At 46.2% G+C, this 24,106-nt stretch overlaps 1 protein-coding gene, 1 long non-coding RNA gene and 1 other non-coding gene across 3 annotated transcripts; all 3 read right to left on the bottom strand.

The window, feature by feature from the left end:
• Nucleotides 1–8,552: 8,552 nt before the first annotated feature.
• LOC123571849 (uncharacterized) lies at nucleotides 8,553–14,428 on the bottom strand. Its single transcript, XR_012430972.1, has 3 exons — nucleotides 14,087–14,428; nucleotides 11,794–11,895; nucleotides 8,553–8,913 (listed from the first exon to the last, which is right to left on the bottom strand). It is a non-coding gene; the product is annotated as an uncharacterized lncRNA (long non-coding RNA).
• An 8,553-nt stretch (nucleotides 14,429–22,981) lies between these two features.
• On the bottom strand, nucleotides 22,982–23,720 carry LOC107128909 (small ribosomal subunit protein uS9). Its single transcript, XM_074031675.1, is given in 5 exon segments — nucleotides 22,982–23,276; nucleotides 23,278–23,365; nucleotides 23,367–23,406; nucleotides 23,409–23,512; nucleotides 23,514–23,720. Coding segments are annotated over 5 exon segments (507 nt in total). The 5' UTR covers nucleotides 23,600–23,720; the 3' UTR covers nucleotides 22,982–23,087.
• LOC123572091 (small nucleolar RNA U13) lies at nucleotides 22,985–23,088 on the bottom strand. The gene has a single exon (XR_006696427.1). It is a non-coding gene; the product is annotated as a small nucleolar RNA U13 (small nucleolar RNA).
• Nucleotides 23,721–24,106: the final 386 nt, after the last annotated feature.

The following is a 24,106-nucleotide window of genomic DNA, read 5'->3' as shown; positions in this document are numbered from 1 at the left end:
GAATGAGGTATGCAGACAAGTGGAGGGTGAGCAAGGCAAAGAGGAGCTTTACTGAGTGACAGAACAGCTCAGAGGAGACCTGCATTTGATAGCTCCTCTCCACAGGCAAGATGTCCTCATGAGATTCAGCTCACAGCAGAGAGGAGAACCTGGAGTGGGTAGCTCTTCTCTGTAGCTGGTAGTCCTGACATCTGCTCAGCTCTCAGCAGAGAGGAGACCCTGGGGTGGGTAGCTCCTCTCTGCAGCTGGTCATCACGTTGTATCTTCAGCTCTCAGCCAAGAGGAAACCCTGGGGTCAGTAGCTCCTCTTCACCACTGGTAGTCCTGTCATGTCCCCAAGTCTGGCTGAGTCTGGGGTTTTTATGGGCTTCAGAGCAGAGGACGTGCATGCTGATTGGTCCATAGGCAGCCATGGGCAGGCCCAGAAAAAGCACCACAAGTTTCCACTCTGGTCCATGGGACCAGCAGCCTGGCCATCAGGCTTCAAGCTCTCCCCAGCTTGAAGGTGGAGCTTCACTGGAGACCTGTCCTCTTCTGCCCAGGAGCCTCTCTGCCTCTTGCCACAGTTCATGGCATGCCAGGCTGTTTGTGCCAAGGGGTGCCTGCAGACCAGCATCAAGCTGCCCTCAGCCCCCACCTCAGCCTCTCTCCTGTACTCATCAGTGCCCAAAATCCAGAGGGGGCCAACACAGCAGGGGTCTGCTGTGTCACAACCTGGCTGGGCTGTAACAGCATCCAGGCTTGACCCCAACCTTATTCCAAGATCAGAGTGGGTGCCAGGAGCAGGGAGAGGCCAGGCAGTGGGAACAGACACCTCTGAGCCTGCAGGAACAAGGGGGCCCTTCTTGGCCCCGGAGAGTGCAGAGATGCCTGGGTCTACAGCCACAACTTGGGCAGCTGCAGCTGTGCCCAGGAGGGTGGGGCTCTTGCCTGCTCCCTGCAGAGACAAGAACTTAACTTTTCACTGTGACCTTTTGTAACCTGAATGTTTTGGCCTAGTTAAAAGATAATTATCTGTTTTAAATGTAGACAGACATAGTGACTCTGAAATCAAGACAGGTTAGTTAAGCCATCCCAATATGAAATTCATCTTGTGCCTGCATTTGGGGGAGTACATTCAAAAACAGGCTGTTCTTCATCACTGGAATCTCTCCTTGATATCATAATTTGTTTAAGTTGCTTTGTAAAGAGAGCCCAATCATGTAGAGACCTACTGAACTTGGTGGGCAGGGTAACAAATGAGAGAACGCTTGTCATATGTAAAGCTCCATGCCTTTAACTAGGTTAGAAAAAAATCTACTTTGTGGTTCAGAGGTGACAAATGCAATAAGTTTCTAATGTGGTTTCTACTGTGCAATCTTACTGCTCTCAAGATTTTTAGGTCTTTGGTCTGGGAGGATGGGGATGGGAGGATGGAATAATTAGATGATTCTCCACTCCAGAATATATGCTGCAACTTGGTGTATCCCAAAGGTCAGTGGGACACACATATCTCTGGGGGTACATAAGGTGATTTTAGGTGCTCTTTGGTATTTCCCAAGTACGATCTGCCTTTCATGGTGACCCTTTTCATCTACTGCCCTTTAGGGGAAAAGGTTTGCCAGTTCTCGACAAGGCTGGCAGAGAGAAACATGCTTGCAGAACTGCTCAGAAAGCTGGCTTCTTCTGCTAATGGAGGCCTGGTGAGAAAAAACTGTCTCAACACCTCAATCAGGGTCGGAGGAGGGGTGACCTTCCCTGCCCCAGGGCCAGTTAGATGTGTGAGCCCTGGAGCTGATGGAGGGAGGGAGAAGGTACCATGCTACCTGCCTCCTCTGGGTCTGATGCTGCAAATGATGGTGCAGTTGGATATGTGGAAAATGTTATCCTAGATGATGTATAATTATCTGCAAATTATAAAGTTTAAGGTAATCATATGCCACTCTACAACTCATTTAAATGAGTTGAATATTGGTTGAATACATTTTTTTCTTTTTCTTTTTCTTTTCTTTCTTTCTTTCTTTTTTTTTTTTTTTTTTTTTTTTTGAGACAGAGTTTTGTTCTGTCACCTAGGCTGGAGTGCAGTGGCACAATCTCAGCTCACTGCAACCTCTGCCTCCTCAAGCGATTCTCCTGCCTCAGCCTCCCAAATAGCTGGGACCACAGGCATGTGATACCATGCCCGGCAAATTTTTGTATTTTTAGTAGAGACAGAGTTTCACTATGTTGTCCAGGCTGATCTCAAACTCCTGATGTCAGGTGATCCTCAGTCTCCCAAACTGCTGAGATTACAGGTGTGAGCCACCGCATCTAGTCCGAATACTTTTCTTATTTTCAGATACCTTCCCAGCACTGTCAAGCTACAAGAAGGCTCAGAGCTACTGAGCTGATAGTCTCAAGTTTTCTATATTGGTCACATAACATTAACTACACAACCACCTGGGTTCCGGGCTGTCTACTTATTTCAGACTCATGTTTCCATTAAACCTTGGCTTTCTTTCTACGGCCCTGGCCTCAGGCTTGCTGCTGACTGTTTTCAACCAAAGTTCCCTCTGTGGTTCTGTTCTGCAGACAGCAACAGAACAGATATCATCAGGCAGGGGCACTGACAGCCAGACACTAAGAGATGACCAGCCCTGGCTAGGTGCTGTGGCTCACGCCTATAATCCTAACACTTTGGAGGCCAAGACAGGTGGATCACCTGAGGTCAGGAGTTCGAGACCAGCCTGGCCAACGTGGTGAAACCCTGTCCCTACTAAAAATACAAAAATTAGCCAGGTGTGGTGGCACGCACCTGTAGTTCCAGCTGTTTGGGAAGCTGAGGCAGGAAAATTGCTTGAACCCGGGAGGCAGAGGTTGCAGTGAGCTGAGACTGTGCCACTGCACTCCAACCTAGGCAACAGAGCGAGGCTCCATCTTAAAAAACAAACAAACAAACAAACAAAAAGAGAGATGACCAGCCCAAAGGATGGATTGTCTGCAGAAGACAGAGCATAGAGTGCTGGATTAGATGATAGAATTCAGTTTCAATGAGGGCTTAGTTAGCTAGAATGTGAGTCCAAACTGACAAGAGGAAATTTTAAAGGAATACAATTTTACTTGCTTTTGCTTTTGGTATCACCGTGCCATAGGCATTGATGGAAGACACTTGGCCTGGGAGCAATTTTATGTGAAAAATTTCTTGGGGTTTCGACCAGACAACCCAAATGTAAGACTAGACTGTTAATACTGGGCTAAGGAGAATGGGATATAATGAATCCCTTGAACTCTTTTTTTTTTTTTCCAGACAGGGTCTCACTGTGTTGCCTAGGCTGGAGTGCAGTGGCTTGATCTTGGCTCACTGCAGCCTCGACTTCCCAGGCTCAAGGGATCTGCCTGCCTCGGCCTCCCAAAGTGCTGGGATTATAAGCATGAACCACTGTACTCGGCCTGGATCCCTTGAATACTACACTTCAGACTACACCTGGGATATTTGGGTCCTGGTCTGACTATAATGACTGAAATGAGATATGAGCAGAAGGTATACAGATCCTCTTTCCTGGTCACCCATTCCCCACATGCTGTTGAGCGTTGGCTGCTAGCCCTCCTGAGAATTGCCCTTGCCCAAATGAGAACCACTTCACTCAGGAAAGTTTCCTCCAACTCCCCTCGCCCCCAAGAGCCAACGACTGAGTATCACAGTATACAAGACTGAACCCCTTGCCTCAAGGTGAGACTCATTCTGTAGTACCACTCAGGATCCAGAGCTCCCCGTGGCATAGGCTGGGCTGGTCTCTGGCTAAACTGCATCCTTGCTTAGCTCTGCCCTCTTCACCATCTTGCTTCCCTGGCTTCCCTACAGGTTTCTCCTGAGGCCACTCCCCAGTAAATCACTTGTACCAGCATGCCTGTCTCAGACCCTAGATGATGAATGAGGGCTCTGGGAATCATATTATTTAAGGAGAGATAAAGAAGCTAAAATATTTAGGAAAAAAAATTCAGGGAAATATGATAAGCAGCTGCCTCTTTTTTTTTTTTTTTTTTAAGAATTAGAGGTCTGGGTACAGTGGCTCACACCAGTAATCCCAACACTTCGGGAGACCAAGGCAGGAGGATTGCTTGAGCCCAGGAATTCAAGACCAACTTGGGCAACATAGCTAGATCTTCTCTCTACAAAAAATAATTTTAAAAATCAGCCAGGCAGGACAGCTGTGGTGGCTTACATCTGCAACCCCAGGACATTGGCAGGCTGGGGTAGATGGATTACTTAAGGTTAGAAGTTCGAGAACAGCCTGGGCAACATGGCAAAACCACATCTCTACTAAAAATACGAAAATTAGCCAGCGTGTTGGTGCACACTTGTAATCACAGCTACTTGGGAAACTGAGACAGAAGAATCACTTGAACCTGGGAGCTGGAGATTTGCAGTGAACCAAGATTGTGCCACTGTACTCTAGCCTGGGTGACTGAGTGAGACTCTGTCTCAAAATAATAATAATAATAATAAATTAGCCAGGTGTGGTGGCACACACCCGTAGTCCTAACTACTTGAGAGGCTAGCTAGGAGTATCCCTTGAGCCCAGGAGTTTGAAGCTGCAATGAACTATGATCATGCCACTGCACTCCAGGCTAGGCAACAGACCAAGACCCTGTCTCAAAAAAAAAAAAAAATAATTAATTAAAAAAATTATAAAGTAGAAAAAGAATTGCATAGAAATTGAATAAAAGCAGAATTTGACTCAGTTTCAGAAAGAACTTTCTAATAAGCAAAACTTTACACCATAAGTAGAGCCTGCCTTGCAGAATAATTGGAAACCTGCCATCGGAAGTATTCACCCAGAGGACCTTCCTACATCGCCTGGTGAGTCACTGGACTAAAGGCACATTGTGATTGTTATTACTCCAAGTGGCCACAAGATGGCAGCAGCAGAGAACATCCCACAGGTGATTAAGTAGAAAAAGTAGAAAATTCTAGCTGTTTCCACAATTTTTTATTTTTTATTTTTTATTTTTATTTTTATTTTATTTTTTTCAGGTGGAGTCTCACTCTGTCACCCAGGCTGGAGTGCAGTGGCACAACCTTGGCTTACAGCAACCTCCACCTCCTGGGTTAAAGCGATTCTACTGCCTCAGCCTCCCGAGTGGTTGGGGTTACAGGCGCCCACCACCATGCCCCGCTATTTTTTGTATTTTTAGTAGAGATAGGGTTTCACTATGTTGGCCAGGCTGGTCTCGAACTCCTGGCCTCAGGTGATCCACCTGCTTCAGCTTCCCAAAGTGCTCGGATTACAGGCATGAGTCACCGCACCCGGCCATTTCCACAAATTTGATTCTGAACTCTAACTGTGATGATAAGTGTTATGTCCATTATTATAAGCCCTTATAGATTTCTGACACACAAAACTGAGAAAGTAGAAACATTTCCCCCAAATTTTATATCTTACTATTAGAAAATAAGGAATCTGAAGGTCGGGTGCGGTGGCTCATGCCTGTAATCCCATCACTTTGGGAGGCTGAGGCAGGTGGATCACCTGAGGTCAGGAGTTCCAGACCAGCCTGGCCAACATGGCAAAACCCTATCTTTAGTAAAAATACAAAAATTAGCCAGGCGTGGTGGTGCACACCTGTAATCCCAGCTACTCGGGAGGCTAAGGCAGGAGAATTGCTTGAACCCAGGAGGCAGAGGTTGCAGTGAGCCAATATTATATCACTGCACTTGGGCAACAGAGCAAGACTCCGTCTCAAAAAAAAAAAAAAAAAAAAGAAAGAAAGAAAAGAATCTCAGAGGTAGAAAGAGGTAAGCCCTGATCAGTGAGGTTTATCCTGAATCAGAGAAAATGTGCTTCTTACATTCTGATCATGGTGCTACTTCCATCTGACTGCACAGTTTCCAAGCCTAATCATTGTGTACCTTCCAAGAGAGGGAGTCTGTATTTGAAATAGCCTCAATAATGAGGCTGCACATTAGTCTCAGCCTATGTTGGCTTATGGTTCTCACAGAAAAAATGATCCACACTGCTAATCTTCTTGCTGCACCAGCCTCAAAGTCTATAGAAAGACGTCTCAGCTCTAGGAGCTTGAATAACACCTCTACTGGGGAACTGAAATATACCAGTGATTCAATGAAGCAGATTAATATCAGAGTTCTCTTTGCAACCCTGAGGCCAGTCAATCCTACCAGCCCTTGCCTCCATCTGTGGTGGCCAGCCTCCAAGATGGCCCCCTATGATCTTTTCCTCCTGATATCTATGCCCTCGTATCGTCCCCATCACACTGAATAATGGCTCGTCTGCGTGACTGACAAGATATGTAGAAGTAATGGTGCATTTCTTCTAAGGCTAGGCCATTAAAGACACTTACAGCTTCTTATGCCATGCTATCTTGGATCATTCACTATGGAGGAAACCAGCTGCCATATTGTGAGGACACTCAAGCAGCCCTATGGAGAGGTCCACATGGGGAAGAACTGGGGTTTCCTGCCAATGGTCAGCAGTTTGCCAACCACATGAGGTCCTCTAGCCCCATTCAAGCTGGCAGATGGCCACAGCCCTAGGTAACATCATAAGAGACACCAGGTCTAAACTGCTCAGATCTGTTTCTCCTGAATTCCTGAAGCACTGAATCTGAGATGTTCATTTTTGTTTTAAGCTACTGTGTTGTTTTGCTTTTGAGATAGGGTCTTGCTCTGTCACCCAGGCTGGAGTACAGTGGCACAATCTCCCTCACTGCCACCTCCACCTCCTGGGTTCAAGTGATTCTCATGCCTCAGCCTCCCAAGCAGCTGGGATTACAGGCACGTGTCACCATGCACAGCTAAATTTTTTTTTTTTTGGAGACGGAGTCTCGCTCTGTCGCCCGGGCTGGAGTGCAGTGGCTGGATCTCAGCTCACTGCAAGCTCCGCCTCCCAGGTTTATGCCATTCTCCTGCCTCAGCCTCCCGAGTAGCTGGGACTACAGGCGCCCACCACCTCGCCCAGCTAGTTTTTTGTATTTTTTTTTTAGTAGAGATGGGGTTTCACCGTGTTAGCCAGGATGGTCTCGATCTCCTGACCTCGTGATCCGCCCATCTCGGCCTCCCAAAGTGCTGGGATTACAGGTTTGAGCCACTGCGCCCGGCCAGTTTTTTGTATTTTTAATAGAGATGTGGTTTTGCTATGTTGGCCAGGCTGGTCTTGAACTCCTGACCTCAAGTGATCTGTCTGCCTCGGCCTCCCAAGGTATTGGGATTACAGGTGTGAGCCACTGGGCCCGGCTTAAGCTACTAAGTTTTAAAGTAATTTGATATGCAGCAACAGGTAACTAATACAACACCCCAAATGCCACCATCCCTGACCATATCCACTCTCTTCTCACTTTCCTCTCTGTACTCTGGCCACTGTCCTTACTATTCTGGCTAAGTAATAATAACCTGCTAACTTTGAAACATAATAGACATTTTCCAGACCTTGCGTTACTGCATCTCTCTGCATAATATTTACCATGGGAAGAATCTTCTTGAAAATTCCTATTCTCTGACTTCCTTGACACTGTTCTAACCTTGTTCTCCTGATTTTCTCATTCAGGTCTTCCTGTCCGAATGAAAAAATCATTCAGGTTTTCTCCTGAATTGTTCTCCTGAACAATTTTTCATTCAGGCCTTTCTCCTTCAAAGATGCTCCTTTTCCACATGATACATAAAATGTTGGCCTTATGTCAAATTCGATTCCTGTTCTCTCCTTTTGACCCTGAACAAACTCCTTGGGCTGTCTTGCTGTTCCTCTAGTTCCAATGACCATCACTTTGAAGATGACCACCAAATCCATCTCTCCAGCCCACATCGCAGTCCTGAACCTCATACCCTTAAATCCACCTACCCACAGGCAGTGGTGTGCTGCAGCCTGCTTGTACCAACTTGTGAGAGCCAAGAGTGCACGTCTCTTCTCAATTCTATATTTAGCAATGCCACATTGGCAGCTTGAATACCAATGGTGGGAGTGTTGACATTGTGGAATTCAACAAATGCTACAAATTGGAACTTTTTCCACTATGAGCCAGTTGATAAACATTTGCCAGCACACCACTGCTCTTACCAGATGCTTCTGCCTTCTGTGTCCCATAAATACCTCAATTCAACATGTCCCAAAATGTATTTTCTCATTCATTCAAAAATACTGGCTGTGTTGCCTCAAGCCTGTAATCCCAACACTTTGGGAGGCTGAGGCGGGTGAATCACCCGAGATCAGGACTTCAAGACCAGCCTGGCCAACATGGTGAAACCTCATCTCTACAAAAATACAAAAATTAGCCGGGCATGAAGGCAAGTGCCTGTAATCCAAGCTATTTGGGAGGCTGAGGCAGGAAAATTGCTTGAACCCAGGAGGCAGAGGTTGCAGTGAGCTGAGATCCTGCCATTGCACTCCAGCCGGGGCAACAGAGCAAGACTCTATCAAAAAAAAAAATATAACTGTTTTTTCAAGTTCTGTGTGAAGGATAAATATTCTCTGCCTTCAATAAACTTATTCTCTGTTGGAGGAGGCAGAAAGGTTCAACAGGCAATCTCAATAGCATAGTAAATGCTGTCTCACATGTTCTTGTGAAGAGACCACCAAATAGGCTTTGTGTGAGCATCAAGGCTGTTTATTTCACCTGGGTGCAGGAGGTGGGCTGAGTCCGAAAAAGGAGTCAGCAAAGGGTGGTGGGATTATCATTAGTTCTTAAAGGTTTGGGATATGTGTACAAAGTACTTTCTTAAGGAATATCAGGAGGAGAATATTACAAAGTACCTTCTTAAGGGCTGGGGAGAATGTAACTTTTCAGTTAGGGTAGGGCAGGAACAAATCACAATGGTGGAATGTCATCAGTTAAGGCTATTTTCACTTCTTTTGTGGATCTTCAGTTGCTTCAGGCCATCTGGATGTATAGACGTAGGTCACAGAGGATATGATGGCTTAGCTTGGGCTCAGAGGCCTGATATTCCTGTCTTCATATATTAATAAGAAAAACAAAACAAAATAGTGGTGAAGTGTTTGGGTAGCAAAAATTTTGGGGGGTGGTATGGAGAGATAATGGGCAATGTTTTTCAGGGCTGCTCCAAGTGGGATTAGGGGCGATATGGGAACCTAGAGTGGGAGAGATTAAACTGAAGAAAGATTTTGGGGTAAGGGATGATATTGTGGGGTTGTTAGAAGGAGCATTTGTGGTATAGAATTATTGGTGATGGCCTGGATGCAGTTTTGTATGAATTGAGAAACTAAATGAAAGACACAAGGTCTGAATAAGAGAAGGAGAAAAACAGGTATTAAAGGACTAAGAATTGGGAGAACCCAGGACATCCAATTAGAGAGCGCCCAAGGGGGTTCAGCATAATTATTTGCTTGGTTGGCGAGTTTTGGGGCTCTATCCTTGGGTTTTTTTATGTTGTCATATACCAGGTCAGATTGATTTAGGTAAAAACAACACTCTTCATTTAAAAATATACAGAGTCCTCCTTTTTCAGCAGTGAGTAAATTGAGGCCTTGGCGATTTTGGAGGAAAGAGAAATGCAAAGCCAGCAATTGTTTGTTAAACAAGGATTAGAAATGGCTAGGAGAGAGTGAGTGAGATTGATAGTGTGGTGGAGATAGCTGGAGAGAGGTAGAGGGTGGCATAAGAACAGGAACGAGAATAAGAGTGAGTATAACAGTAAAGAATAGGACTTCATCAGGGTGAAAGTGTTGGAATGTGTCCTGTCAGCAAAGATCATCTATCCACTCCAAGAGGGAGTCAAGAGTGGAGGATTGGGGATAGATATTCACGATGGAAAGGAAATGACAGGTTTTAAGAGGTGGACTTAATGGCTTGTAACCTACATGGAAGAGGTTATGAAATGACGACAGAATAGAATGGGCCTGTGAGGCTGGAAGGAGATATTTTCCTTGGTTCAAGAACAATTTGCCCTGTGTGGGAAGAGATTGATAGGTGGAAACTTCAGTAGGAGAATAAATAGGAGTGACCAACTAGAAGGTGAAAAACTGGCCATGAGGGACAGAAGTTGGAATGCTAGCTGCTTCTTTAGCTACCTTATCAGCATAAGCGCTGCCCTGAGTGATGGGATCTGATGCCTTTTAGTGGCCCTTGCAGTGTATGACTCCAGCTTCCTTTGGAAGTAAAGTGGCCTTAAGAAGAGTTTTTATTAAAGAGGCATTAATGATGGAGGACCCTTGCATGGCGAGGAAACCTCTTTAAGCCCATATAACAGCATGGTGGTGCGGGATATGGAAGGCATATTCAGAGTCAGTATAATATTGACACGTAGTTCCTTTGCAAGAGTGAGGGCTCGAGTTAAGGCAATGAGTTTGGCTTGCTGAGAGGTAGTGGAGTGCGGCAGAGTGGTGGCCTCAATGATAGATATGGAAGATACTATAGCATCGCCTGCCTTTGCTGGTGAGTGGTGATTAGGCCTGGTGGAACTGCCATCAATAAACCAAGTGTGATCAGGGTGAGGAACATGAAAGAAGGAAATATAGGGAAATGGAGTGAATGTCAGGTGGATCAGAGAGATACAGTCATGGGGGTGGGGGCCAGCCTAAAACAGTAGGGTCAAGTTGTTTGGACAGAAAGGCTACAGGGCGTGGTCCCGGCTCTTATGTAATAATTTTGACCACACAGCCCTGTACTTTGGCTGTGTGTAATGAAAAGGGTTGGGATGAGTTAGGGAGAGCTAGTGTGGGGGCAACTTCTAGGGCTGTTTTTAAGGAACAGAAAGAGGAGTGGTGAAAGGATTTAGGATCTGTGGGGTCAGCTAGGCTTGGTTTTGTGAGTTTATATAATGGTTTCGTTAGGATGGCAAAACCAGGTATCTAAAGGCAAAAGAATCCTACCACACCCAGGAAGGAAAGGAGTTGCTGTTTTGTAGAAGGCGTTAGGGCTTGGGAGATTAGCCAGACACGATCAGCAGGGAGAGCATGTATGTTTTCATGAAGAACTATGTTGGAATAGGTAATAGATGAGGAAGAAATTTGGGCTTTACTGAAGTAATGGGAGCTGTCTGTGAAGCCTTGCTGCAGTACAGCCCAGGTAATTTGCTGAGCCTGATGCGTATCAGGGTCAGTCCAAGTGAAAGCAAAGAGAAGTTGGGATGAAGGGTGCAAGGAATAGTAAAGAAAGCAGATTTGAGAGCTAGAACAGAATAATGGGTTATGGAGGGGTTGTGGAGGGAGGTATCGAGGATAGGAGAGTCTATGGGTTTGGCACCATGGGGTGGATAGGCAAGACAATTTGGTTGATAAGGCACAGATTCTGAACTGACCTGTAAGGCTTGTCCAGTTTTTGAACAGGTAAAATGGGAGAATTATAAGGAGAGTTTATAGGCTTTAAAAGGCCATGCTGTAACAGGCAAGTGATAATAGGCTTTAATCCTTTTAAAGCATGCTGTGGGATGAGATATTGGCATTGAGCGGGGTAAGGGTGATTAGGTTTTAATGGGATGGTAAGGGGTGCATCATCCGTCGCCAAGGAGGACGAATTATACTTGTGAATTAAGGTGGGGAGATACAAGGAGAGGATGTGAAAGAGGCTTTGAACCAGGGCAACAGACGGCAATGAGGTGTGGCTGTAACCCAGGAATAGTCAGGGAAGCAGATAATTTAGTTAAAATGTCTCGACTTAATAAGGGAGCTGGGCAGATGGGGATAACTAAAAAGGAGTGCCTTAAAGAATGTTGTCCAAAGTGGCACCAGAGTTGGGGAGTTTTAAGAGGTTTAGAAGCCTGGCCGTCAATACCCACAACAGTTACGGAGGCAAAGGAAACAGGCCCTTGAAAAGAAGGTAATGTGGAGTGGGTAGCCTCCGAATTGACTAAGAAGGGGACGGACTTACCCTCCACTGTAAGAGTGACCCGAAGCTCAGCGTCCGTGACGGTCCAGGGGGCGTCCAAGGCGATCGGGCAGCATCAGTCTTCAGCTGCTAAGCCAAGGAGATCTGGGAAGGAGTCGGCCAAGGAACGTTAGGTTTGGGCTCCAGGGGCTTTAGGAGCGGCGGCGATGTGAGTTGGACAGTCTGACCTCCAGTGGGGGCCCGCACAGACAGGGCACGGCTTAGGAGGAATCCTGGGCTGCGGGCATTCCTTGGCCCAGTGGCCAGGCTTTTGGCATTTGAAGCAAGGTCCACGAGGATGTTTTGAAGGAGGCCCTGGGAGCTGTGGCTTGGATGTTCTGAAGTTTTTGTATGTTGGAGACGTGGTTGTGGGTTGTCTTACAGCAGAGGTAATGTAACTCAGAAATGCGTTGCTGTCTGGCTACCTCCTCTCTATTATTTACACCTTGAAGGCGAGGTTGATTAATTCCTGTTGTGGGGTTTGAGGGCTGGATTCCAATTTTTGAAGCTTTTTTCTAATGTCAGGAGCTGACTGGGTGATAACATGCATATTAAGAATAAGGCGGCCTTCTGGCCTCTCTTGGTCTAGGGCGGTAAAGCGTCTAAGGGTTGCTGCTAAGCAGGCAATGAACTGGGCTGGGTTTTTGTCTTTACCTTAGGTAGTTTCTTTAAGTTTATCATAATTAACAGCTTTGTAAGCTGCCTTTTTAAGCCCTTCAAGTCGGCAGGAAACCATGTAATCTCACCTAGCTATACCTGGGGAATCTGCCTGACAGTTCCATTGGGGGATCTTCTCAGGAACTGCTCTAATGCCTTCCTGGAGGTCTGGCTCATGAAGCCGGCGATTATCAGTGTGAGATTGGGCTAGAGAAAAAACTCTTTCCCCCTCATCTGGGGAGAGGGTAGAAGTTAGGATGACATTTAAGTCACTCCAGATTAAATTGTAGGACAGAGTTAGATATCGGAATTCCTGTATATATTTAGTGGGGTCTGATGAGAAAGAGCCTAAACGCTGGCTGATCTGGGAAAGGTCTGATAGAGAAGAAGGCACATGTGCCCTGACTATGCCTTCAGCTCCAGCCACCTCTCTAGGAGGAAATAGTTGGGCAGGTGGGGGAGAGCTAGTTGCAGAACGAAACTGTAAACCAGACCAGGTGTGAGGAGGGGAGGTGATAGAAAGATTAGAGGGTGGGGGAGCAGAGGCTGAGGAAGAATTGGGGCCTGGCTCGGCCTGGCGAGGAGCAGCCTGGGGAGAAGGGGAGAGGCCAGATGAGTCTAGAAAAGGAGGATTCAAAGGACTCAGAGCTTGGGGTGGAGACTGAAGGAACAGACAGGAGAGAAAGAAGAGCTATTTGGGATGAGTCACATTGGGAGCAGAGACTAGGGAGGGACCAACGTGTAAAAGAATGCCTGGACATCAGGCACCTCAGACTATTTGTGCATTTTTCAACAAAAATTACCTAGACCTGGTAAAATGGAGAAATCCAAAGTGCGGTTTTCTGGCTATTTAGAACCATTATCGAGTTTGTATTGGGGTCAAGTGGTATTGCAGAAGAAAATAAGACGCTTAGATTTTAGGTCAGGTGAGAGTTGAAGAGGTTTTAAGTTCTTGAGAACACAGGCTAAGGGAGAAGAAGGAGGAATGGAGGGTGGAAGATTGCCCATAGTGAAGGAGGCAAGTTTAAAGAGAAGAGTAGAGACATGGAGAGAAGGGGTGGGGGGTGCTTGCCCCCCAGGAAAGTGGAAATGGGGTGGGAGGTGTTTGCCCCCCAGGAAAGTGGAAGAGGGGTGGGAGGCACTTGGTCCCCAGGAAAGTAGAAAACGGGCGGAGACAGGGAGAGAAGGGGTGGGGGGTGCTTGCCCCCCAGGAAAGTGGAGAGAAAAGAGAGGGTAGAGACATGGAGAGAAGGGGTGGCGTGAGTAGTCCTGGGCTGCAATGTGGGTGAGCAGCCAAAGCAGGCGTCCCCGCAATTGACTTGCCACCAAGGGAATGTGGGTGAATGATCAAGGCAGGCATCCCCGCGGAGATCAGACACCAATGGAATGTGGGTGAATAATCAGGCAGGCATCACGGCAACGATTAAACACCAAGGGAAGGCTGCCTTCCTGAGTCTGTGACCGGCGCCGGAATTTTGGGTCCACGGATAAAATGTGTCTCCTTTGTCTCTATCAGAAAATGAAAGGAACTGAAATTAAGAGAAAAGAGAGATTGAAGGGTGGCGCCAAGATTGAAAGGAGAAAGAGGTTGAGGGATAGTGAGAGAAGCTGGAGAAGAGAGTAAAAAGAGGTTGCTTACTCGATTTAAAATCGGTGAGATGTTCCTTGGGCTGGTTGGTCTGAGGACCCGAGGTCGTAGGTGGATCTCTTCACGGAGTGAGGGTGAGGACAGGGGACTGGTCTCCCGAAGGAGTCCCGCTGACCCGGGTCTTCGGCACCAAATGTCTCACGCGTCCATGTGAGGAGACCACCAAACAGGCTTTGTATGAGCGACAAGGCGGTTTATTTCACCTGGGTTCAGGCGGGCTGAGTCCAAAAAAGGAGTCAGAAAAGGGTGGTGGGATTAGCATTAGTTCTTTTTTTTTTTTTGAGACGAGTCTCCCTCTGTCGTCCAGGCTGGAGTGCAGTGGCGGGATCTCGGCTCACTGCAAGCTCCGCCTCCCACGTTCATGCCATTTCCTGCCTCAGCCTCCTGAGTAGCTGGGACTACAGGCGCCCACCACCTCGCCTGGCTAATTTTTTTGTATTTTTTTTAGTGGAGACGGGGTTTCACCGTGTTAACCAGGATGGTCTCGATCTCCTGACCTCGCGATTCGCCCGCCTTGGCCTCCCAAAGTGCTGAGATTACAGGCGTGAGCCACCGCGCCTGGCCGGGATTATCACCAGTTCTTATAGGTTTGGGATAGGTGTACAAAGTACCTTCTGAAGGGTGGCCGGGAGAATATTACATAGTACCTTCTTAAGGGCGGGAGGGGGAGCATATTACACAGTACTTTCTTAAGGGCTGGGGAGAATATATCTTTTCAGTTAGGGTAGGGCAGGAACAAATCACAATGGTGGAATGTCATCAGTTAAGGCTGTTTTCACTTCTTTTGTGGATCTTCAGTTGCTTCAGGCCATCCGGATGTATACATGCAGGTCATGGGGATATGATGGCTTTTGGGCTCAGAGGCCTGACAAACGCTCCAGCTGGAGTAAGCAGTAGATGTTCAGGGAGCACAGAGCAGGGGAAGACTTGAAAGGGGGTGTCTCATCTCAGCCAAGACATGAAGGATTGACAGGAAGTTTCCAGGCAAAGGAAGAACTATGGAAAGCCTCAGTGTTTAGAACAAGCACCCCGTTTGGGGAGCTGCAATTGCTTCAGGTAGGGATGGGCTTGGTATGAGACAAGCAAGGTCGGCTCATGAAAGGCTAGATAAGTCCTGATAATTGCCTCGGGCTATTCCTGAAGGTAGCAAGAAGTTTTTCAAGTATTTTAAAGGACTTGATATGCTTTGTGGAACATTCACTGCAGTTGTAGTCTTGGAAGGGGGCCAAATAGACCCACTCCCTCCTTTGAGAGACTTTCCTCATTTTGGCTTCCAGGAAAACATACACTACAGTTTTGCTTCTACTACCTCTGTTCATTCCTTTGCTGGCCTCTTGTCTTCTCCCTGATTGTTCATGTTGGTGGGTCCCAGGGCTTCCACTTTTTTTTCCTCCAATCTACTCCCAATATGGCAGCCAGATTTAAAACATGAGCCAGATCAGTCCTTTCTCTGCTAAGGACTCTCCAATGGCTTGCTGTTCTACTCAGAGTAAAAGTCAAAGTTCTCACAGTGGTCCCCGAGGCCCTACATGATTGGTCTCCCTTTCTCTCCACCACCAGCTCACTCTGCTGCAGCCACCCTGTCCTGTTTGCTGTCTCCTGTACACACCAGCAATGCTTCCACCTCATGGCCTTTGCACTGGCTCCTCTGTCTGCCCAGAATCCTCTTTGCCCAGATATCCTGTGGTTCTGTCCCTGATCTTCAAGTCTCTGTTCAAATGTCACCTTCTCAATAAGACTTTTCCTGACTGCCCGATTTAAAATTGCAACATTTCCTTCTATCCTGACACTTATGATACCCATTTCCCATTCCCTTTTCTTTCTTTCTTTGTAGCCCTTATAACCTTTTTACATCTTACATAATCTCTGAATTTGTTATGTTTATAGCTTATTGACTCTTACTCCCACTAGGATGTAAATTCCACAGAGATGGAGCTCTTGGTGTCTTGTTCACTGATACAATCCGAAAGTCTCTTAGGATGTTTCCAGCTACACCCTGAGGCTTTCCCCAAGAATTCCCCTCTACCTGGAGGGGACTGTTCCCAAGTCCATGAGCCCAGAAGATCCCTCAGAGACCATATAACCTGGAGATGATAAAGCTGCCTAAGACATAGCTGATTATGAAGGAGAGAACCCTGGAATTTGAGCAGATAAGGTGGATGTGGAGTTAACTGAACATTTCCCAGCTCTGTGATCTTGGGCAAGTCACCCCACCTCACTGAGATTCAATTTCTTTGCCTGTGAAATGAGGTTAATATTTGTCCCTCCTGCCTTGCAGCATGTGGTGGAAGTGTGGCCTTTTAGTTTAAATCTCTGTGCTTTGGCAGGGCTCGATGGCTCACACCTGTAATCCCAGCACTTTCAGCTGCCGAGGCAGGTGGATCACCTGAGGTCAGGAGTTTGAGACCAGCCTGGTCAACATGGTGAAACCCTGTTTTTACTAAAAATACAAAAATTAGCCAGGTGTTGTGGTAGGTGCCTGTAATCCCAGCTACTCGGGAGGCTGAGTCAGGAGAATCGCTTGAACCCGGGAGGCAGAAGTTGCAGTGAGCCAAGATCCCGCCACTGCACTCCAGCCTGGGTAACACAGCAAGACTACGTCCCCGATAAATAAATAAATAAATAAATAAATAAATAAATCCCTATGCTTCAATATCCTAAGGAAAAGACCCACCTGCGGCTTATGATAACACAATGGCTATGTCTATATTTGTGCCAATTGGCCTTGATGATAAAATGTCTGCTGTGGGGGAGGATATATTTGTGTTCAAAATTCAGAGATCCTGAGAGCATCAGGATGAGGTGGAGAAAGAGTGAGATTATGGTGTTCCAGGCAGAATGGGCAATATTCACAAAGGTGGAGAAGGGATGTTCATGCCACGGTCAGGGGCTACTGATATGGGGAACCTAGGCATTGAGAGGATCAACCACTTTCCAGAAGTCCTAATAGACCCTCCATGGACTCTAGGATTTTCAAGTCCCAGGCCAGCACCTTCCTAATCACTCTGTCTTCTCGAAGAGTGATAAATGAAGTTGTTTTCATAATACAGTGAAATTTTCAGGTCCATTTCCTCAGACTCACTGCATACTTCATGAACCATCGCACTCCTGTTCAAGCATCTGGGCTGCATCTGCATCCAGTCTCCAAGGGTCTTATCAGAACAGGAGGTAAACCCAGGTTATTGTCCCAACTTTGCCAGTCACTTGGGTCCCTGACTATTCCACAGCTCTGAGTCATAGATCACCATTTCTCTTTTAACCTAGTGGCACAAGTTTATGACTAGTTGGATCATTGCTTTTTATACCTTATTAGCTTTGTCTAGGGTTTATTAGTCTGTAATTTCAGATTGGGCCCCAGGGGTATTTCTGAATATAATTGTGTGTTTTGTGTGGGGGTGAGTATGCATGCAGGGATAGTCTATGGCTTTAAATCTGAAGTTTAACTGGAAATAATAATAATAATTACTAATTAACAATATAGATTAATATAAAATTTTATTGATGAAAATAATAGCAGCAGCCATCATTTATTGTGTGCTTATTATTTGCCAGCCACCATATTAATTTGAGGTAGGGACCATTTAAGGGTAAGAAAATCAACCACACAACATGAGTGATGGAGCTGGGATTCAAATCCAGGCTGACCAAAGAGTTCACTCTATTCTTTACAATCACTGCATCCTCAAACAATCCCCTCCTCCATAGCTCTTGTTTTTCTTCAGTAATGGTTCCCAACTCTTTGCTGTCTGGACACACTAGACAGATGATATTTGGCCAGAATAACCCAGTTCTGAGGCCCAGCTCCAATTTTTAGTGCATCCTGCCAAGTTGTCTGTTGGCTGGCTCTACTTCCATCTGCAGCTCTCACTGACTATGGCCCAGCAGTGTATCCAACAACATTGTGTGAACCTCTGCTTTAGGAGAAAGGCCATACCCTCCAGTCCACTCTGGCTCCACTCCACATCCCCCTCCTAACTTCTCATACTTCCCCCTTTGAAATCTCCCCTTGAGTTAGGCCAAGTATGGTTCTGGAGAGGCCTTACAGGTGATGTTCTCCTGACCTGGAATAAGCTCTGCGTCCTTTTCAGCTATTCATGCCACCAGTTCACATTCCTACATTTTCCAGGAACCCTTGTTGTACCAAGCAGGGTTCTCAGGTTGCCAACCACAGAAGCAGACCCTTAAAAGACCTTATTGGAATGATATGGGAAAGCTCGCAGAATTTACAGAATCTGAACCGGCAGGCCCCAGGAAGAGCAGTTAGGGGACCTGAGGAGTCTAAGTAGCAGGAGTTAATGGGAGGTCCCTTCAGAGAGCTTCCATCCAGGATAGATTTTCTACCCTCATGTTCCTGTACTCAAGATTCAAATCCCAGCCGGGTGGGGTGGCTCATGCCTGTAATCCCAGTACTTTGGGAGGCCGAGGCAGGCAGATCACGTGAGGTCAGGAGTTTGAGACCAGCCTGGCCAACATGGCAAAACTCTGTCTCTACTAAAAATACAAAAATTAGCCAGGGTGGTGGCACGCACCTGTAGTCCCAGCTACTCCGGAGGCTGAGGCAGGAGAATCACGAACCCGGGAGATGGAGGTTGCAGTGAGCCAAGATCATGCCACTGCACTCCAGCCTGGGCGATGACAAAGCGAGACACCGTCTCAAAATAAAAAAAAAAGATTCAAATCCCTGGAAGAGAGAGTGTGAATGGCCTAGTTTGGGTCTTTGGGCCACACATACCCATTGACCATAGCACTTTAATTCATAGTCCCACCAAGTCCACCCACATGCAACTAGTTGGGGAGAGTTTCTTAAGGGATAATTAAAGTGCTGCAATCAGGCTGGGCTCAGTCATTCAATCCTGTAATCCCTGTACTTTGGGAGGCCAAGGAGGGCAGATTACTTGAGGTCAGGAGTTTGAGACCAGCCTGGACAATATGGTTAAACCCCGTCTCTACAGAAAATATAAAAATTAGCCAGGGATGGTGGTGCACACCCGTAATCCCAGATACTTGGGAGGCTGGGACATGAGAATCACTTGAACCCAGGCCAGCCTGGGTAACAGAGTGAGACCTTGTCTCAAAACAAAAAGAAAAAAACAGTGCTGCAACCAGAAGAGGGGAGAAGAGATGCTGAGCAGGCTGGACACTAAGGCCACAGCCGTCTCTCCCTTTTCTTAAGCCTTAGACCCACACTGCCATTTTCCCTATTGATGGGCTCTCACTGACCTGCCTTACCTAGTGTTGTTATTTAAACGTGTGCTGCAAAATTCCTGTCATAGCCATCATTGTGCTTGCTTCAGAGCACATATGTTACCTTCCCCCAAAGTTGGGAAACTCCTGGGAGGCAAGAGCTGAGGCTCCTAAGTCCACAGGTTTGCTCAGAGCCAAACTATGGGCCAATTAACAGGTTTTAGGGACTGGCTGAGTGACCAGCTGCATGTTTGCATGTTGGGTGGAAGAGCAGGATACCAAGATGGTGAGGTAAGTGGGAAGCTTTCCCTGGAGAACTTTTTAACCCCCAGAATACACCTATTCTCCAGTGAAAGTAACTAAGTCAAGGGGTTCTGGGAGAATTAGATAAAAGAATTGCAGCTCAAGACTGGCTCCATTAGGCCGGGTTCTTCTAGACTCCCACCATGGCCATACATACTTCTGAAAACTGTTGCTGTCATTAAATCTCCTGTTGTGATTCTTTTTTCCCTCTTAGTTTCTTGTTAAGAGCCTTTATGGGGGCTGCGTGCATGGCTCACACCTGTAATCCCAGTGCCTTGGGAGGCCAAGGTCAGAGGAATGCTTGAGGCTAGGAGTTTGAGACCAGCCTGGGCAACATAGTAGACTCCATTTGTGTGTGTGTATATATATTTAAAAAAAATTTTTTTTTTTTTTTTTAATTAGCAGCACAAGGATTGCTTGGGCCCAGGAGTTTGAGGCTGTAGTAAGCTATGATCATGTCACTGCACTCCAGCCTGGGTAAAAGAGTGAGACCCTGTCTCTAAAAACAAACAACGACAAAAACAAACAGAAAAAAAAGAAGGCTCTTACAAAAAACATTGGCTTTCCTTCTGCTAACCTGCAGTTTGGGAGAGAGCCTGGATAAAGATTCAGGACATGTGGCAACTGGGACCACCTCTGCCCTTAACTGCTTAGCTGGTCATTCATTCAACAAATAAATACTGAGAACCTACTATGTGTCAGGCATTGTTCAAGACACTGCTAAGGATATAGTGGTGAACGAAAGAGACCAAATCTTCTCCATTTCTGTTCTTTCTTGGAGACAGGAGGCCTTCATCAGCTCTCATGGCTTTTTCAGAGCTATCATTCCACAATTATATGAATGAAGGAAAAACAATTTTCTCTCTCTCATTCAAGGCAAAGGGGTATTCAAGGTGCCTCAGGAGATGAAGCAAGTGGTGGCATTTTCTTGGAAATAGTTCAGAATCTGGATGGATGGAGAGAGAAAGAGATTACATAATTAAAAGCCCACAAATGTTAGTTCGTTGCTGGCACACAGTGAACGCAGTGAACACTTACTAAATATCTGTTTGGTGGATGAATCATGTGGGAAAAAGAAGGGGACTTAATGGGTGGCTGCAGGGAGAATTTCCTCACTTTGACTCGAGGCCCTCACGTGTGCCTCTTTCCCTCTCTCCTTGGGAGTACTACTCCCAAGTACTCCTGTCTTGGGAGTACTACTCCTTCTGTAACTCCCCCATCTCCTCAGGCATTTGGACCCAAGTGTTCCAGGCCTGAGAGTCCAGAATTTCCACTCTCTGTGATACAAAGAAGAGGCCCTGGCTCATTATTGACTATAACCCTAGGGGTTTTCCTCTTATGAGGGAAACCCTCCCTCTCTTAATATGACAGGTCTTCCTAAGAGGAAAGAATGTCTGCTTCCTAGGCACCTAATATAAACATCCTTAATGGATTTAAGCCTGGGGTCACAAGTTCAAGGGCACACAGAAAAAGGCCAGGCAGGTAATGTCAACTGTGACAGACAATAAGGAATGCTGGGGACTGTGGTGACCTGGAGAACTGAGCCTCATGTGAACAGAATCATACTTTTAAAAAGTACTGTGTGGGCCAAAACAGTGGCACTCATGTGTGGGTGTTCGAAGATCAGTGAACTATCAGTTTATGGCATCTATTATTAGAAACAAGCCAGAAAAACTTGTCAACTTTTCATTCTTCTCTTTGCGGCATGTCTCCCTGAGATCACATGGCTGCCTGAATGGAGGGAAAGAAGAGGAGGACATGCCCATCGGAGAATGTAGGTTAATATCTTAAATAGTATTCTACCATACCCACGTTTGTCTTGGATAGAATGTTTTCTTGAGCTAAACTCCATAAAATTCCTATAGAGGCACAATTACTGATTCAAACAAAAGCCGCCTTTGACTATTGAGAGAGGAGTGTTTGGGTCAGAAGGATCAATTTTCTGATGAATCAGTGAGCAATTCTGAGTGGAACTAATCAGGTTTGTGTTGTGTCACCCTTTATTTATAACCCACGGTTCAGTGATCTGAAATCTGACCACTCCTCCTCTGACTTCCCCCCACCTCCTTCTACTCTCCTAACTTTTGCAAATGTACCACATGTGTACATACACAGATAAATACAAAGATGAAGAAAAGCATTTTTCAGAAACAAGAAGGCTCAGAGAGATGCTAGAGCCTTCCTGAACAGTACTGGAAACAACAAAAGATGCAAGGGTGTGATGGCCAGTGGAAGTAATTTAACTCCTCTGCCTCCAGGGAATCACAAGGTCTCAGGAAAACAGCCATGAGTAACAAATTAGTTCCCCAGCAAGGCAAATTCCTGGAGGATTAAAGACAGGGAGTGTTCCCAGCAACACTTCTAGCTACTGATGCCTAGGGATAGTAAGGGCAATCAATTAATTTTTCCCTCAGGATTCCAACTGAGATGTTATCCTATAAAGTATTGGGTCATATTTCCAAAGCCACGTTAGGTCAGGCCTTGGTTACCCATCACATTAGTTAAGGTTATATTGGTTTCAGGGAAAAAAAAGGAAACTTTGGCTGACTTAAACAAAAAGGAGGATTATTGGGAAGCTCCTGTGGGCTTTGATGAAATCAAAAAGAAAGCTGGATAACCACAGCTCAGCAAGGGAAGAAACTGAGCACCAGGAGTTCATGGTTGTGTTGCCATTGATACGATTCTGTTTCAGTGTGCCCAGGCTTTCTGGTTCTTTGGGATAAAAGGATCTTATGGGCCTTGTGACTTAGCTTGGGTTCCCCAAAGGCAGAGGGATTCTGGTGTGATGTACGGAGAGAGTGCTCTCAGGAGAAATCTGTTAAGGGAGTGAGGGAAGCAGGGTGGTACAGGAGACAGAGCTAAGCAAGCCCAGCCTCAGCCTGATCCCATGATGGGACCTGGAGAGTGAATGACATGACTGAGTTATCCCACTTTGAAGCAATGGTGTACCTCTCCCTCTAGGGGAAGAACATACTTTCTCAAGCATTTTTGGGCAAGATGATTCAATAGCAGGGCCACCTGTGAGGTGTTCACAGCTGACATTCACAGCAGCTGGGGGATGGTACACTGCCTAGTCAAGGAGCTCTGGGCAGAGCACCAACAGAATCCACTGCTCCTGGCTTGGGTAAGGTGTCCACTCAACAGCAATTAGCCATTGAGAGAGAGGCAAAGCCTTGAAGTCTAGACATGGCAGCAGGGGCTATTTCCAGAGGAAAGTAAACAGGAGTGATGGGCAGTTATACCAAATGGTGTCCACAGTACCCACTTGAATCACTTCTAATGAAAATGCCCTCCTGGTCAATGTGTACAACTGGCCAGGTGTTTCTTCCTCAGTAAGAAGAATATTTCCCAGGCACTTAACATAATCTCTTTTTTTTTTCTTTTTTTTTTTTGTTTTTCTCATGTCAGACAGGTAATATGTTGACATGGTAACAAGGTTCGAGGGTGGCTCATCTCACACATGGGTGGGAACACCCAATCATCATGCTCATGAACTACAAAAGGATCATCTATTTTTTAAAAAATCTCTCAAACATTGTTTATCATACAAGTAAACCCCAGTTCTCATGATGGGCTTATTGGTAGGATTTCTGGTAGGAAGCATGGGTACCAGGGTCTCTCGATTTTTTGGATTAGTGGTGGTGGAGGTCAGCCACCAGCAGGGTCCAGTCATACTGTATGAGAATGTCTTTGATCTTTGTCTTTGATCTCCTCCTTGGAAAACTCATCCATATACTTCTGGTAATAGGACATCAGGGCTTTAGAGCTAGACTGATGGACAGCATATATCCAGGCCATGTGATCACCACCTTTCACATGGACATGTCCATACCAGCAAATCACCCCTTGTCCAGAAGCAGAACTGGTTCCAGCAGCTCGTATATCAGTGTGTACAGCTCGATCATCTCCAGGGGCCGCCCATTCACCTTGATTGCTGTGTTTGCAGTGTGCCACAGCTGTGGCTGTCTTCTTGCATCTGAAGACCTGCACAAACTGCAATGAGCCCTTGGAAAGCATGGCTACAGGTGTGGATAAGAACTCCTCTCTTTTTTTTCTTTTTGAGACAGGGTCTTGCTTTGTTGCCCAGGCTGGAGTGCAGTGGAGCAATCTCAGCTCACTACAACCTCTGCCTCCTGTGCTCAAGCAATGCTCCTACCTCGACCTCCCGAGTAGCAGGGATTACAGGTGCGTGCCACGAAGCCTGGCTAATTTTTGTATTTTTAGCAGAGATGGAGTTTCACCATGTTGGCCAGGCTGTCTATTTCATTTTTTTTTTTTAACATAATCTTAATAGGGAGCTCTCCAGTTTAAACACAGTCCTTGACACTCCCTATTGTCTACCACAATTGATCATATGATAGACTCTTTCTGTGTGCATTTGAGTTTGTGACCCCAGGCCTAAACCCATTAAGGAAGAGTATGTTAGGTGCCTAGGTACATGTGTAGAAGTGGAATTTATGGATTCTGGGGCATGAATGTGTTCAACTTTAGCGTATATTGCCGAAGAGTTCTCCAAAATGGTTT

The sequence above is a fragment of the Macaca fascicularis genome, chromosome 2 (genome assembly GCF_037993035.2).
Source record: "Macaca fascicularis isolate 582-1 chromosome 2, T2T-MFA8v1.1".
Taxonomy (NCBI): Eukaryota; Metazoa; Chordata; class Mammalia; order Primates; family Cercopithecidae; genus Macaca; species Macaca fascicularis.
Note: the sequence above shows the minus strand (reverse complement) of the source record. Positions and strands in the feature narration are given on the sequence as shown.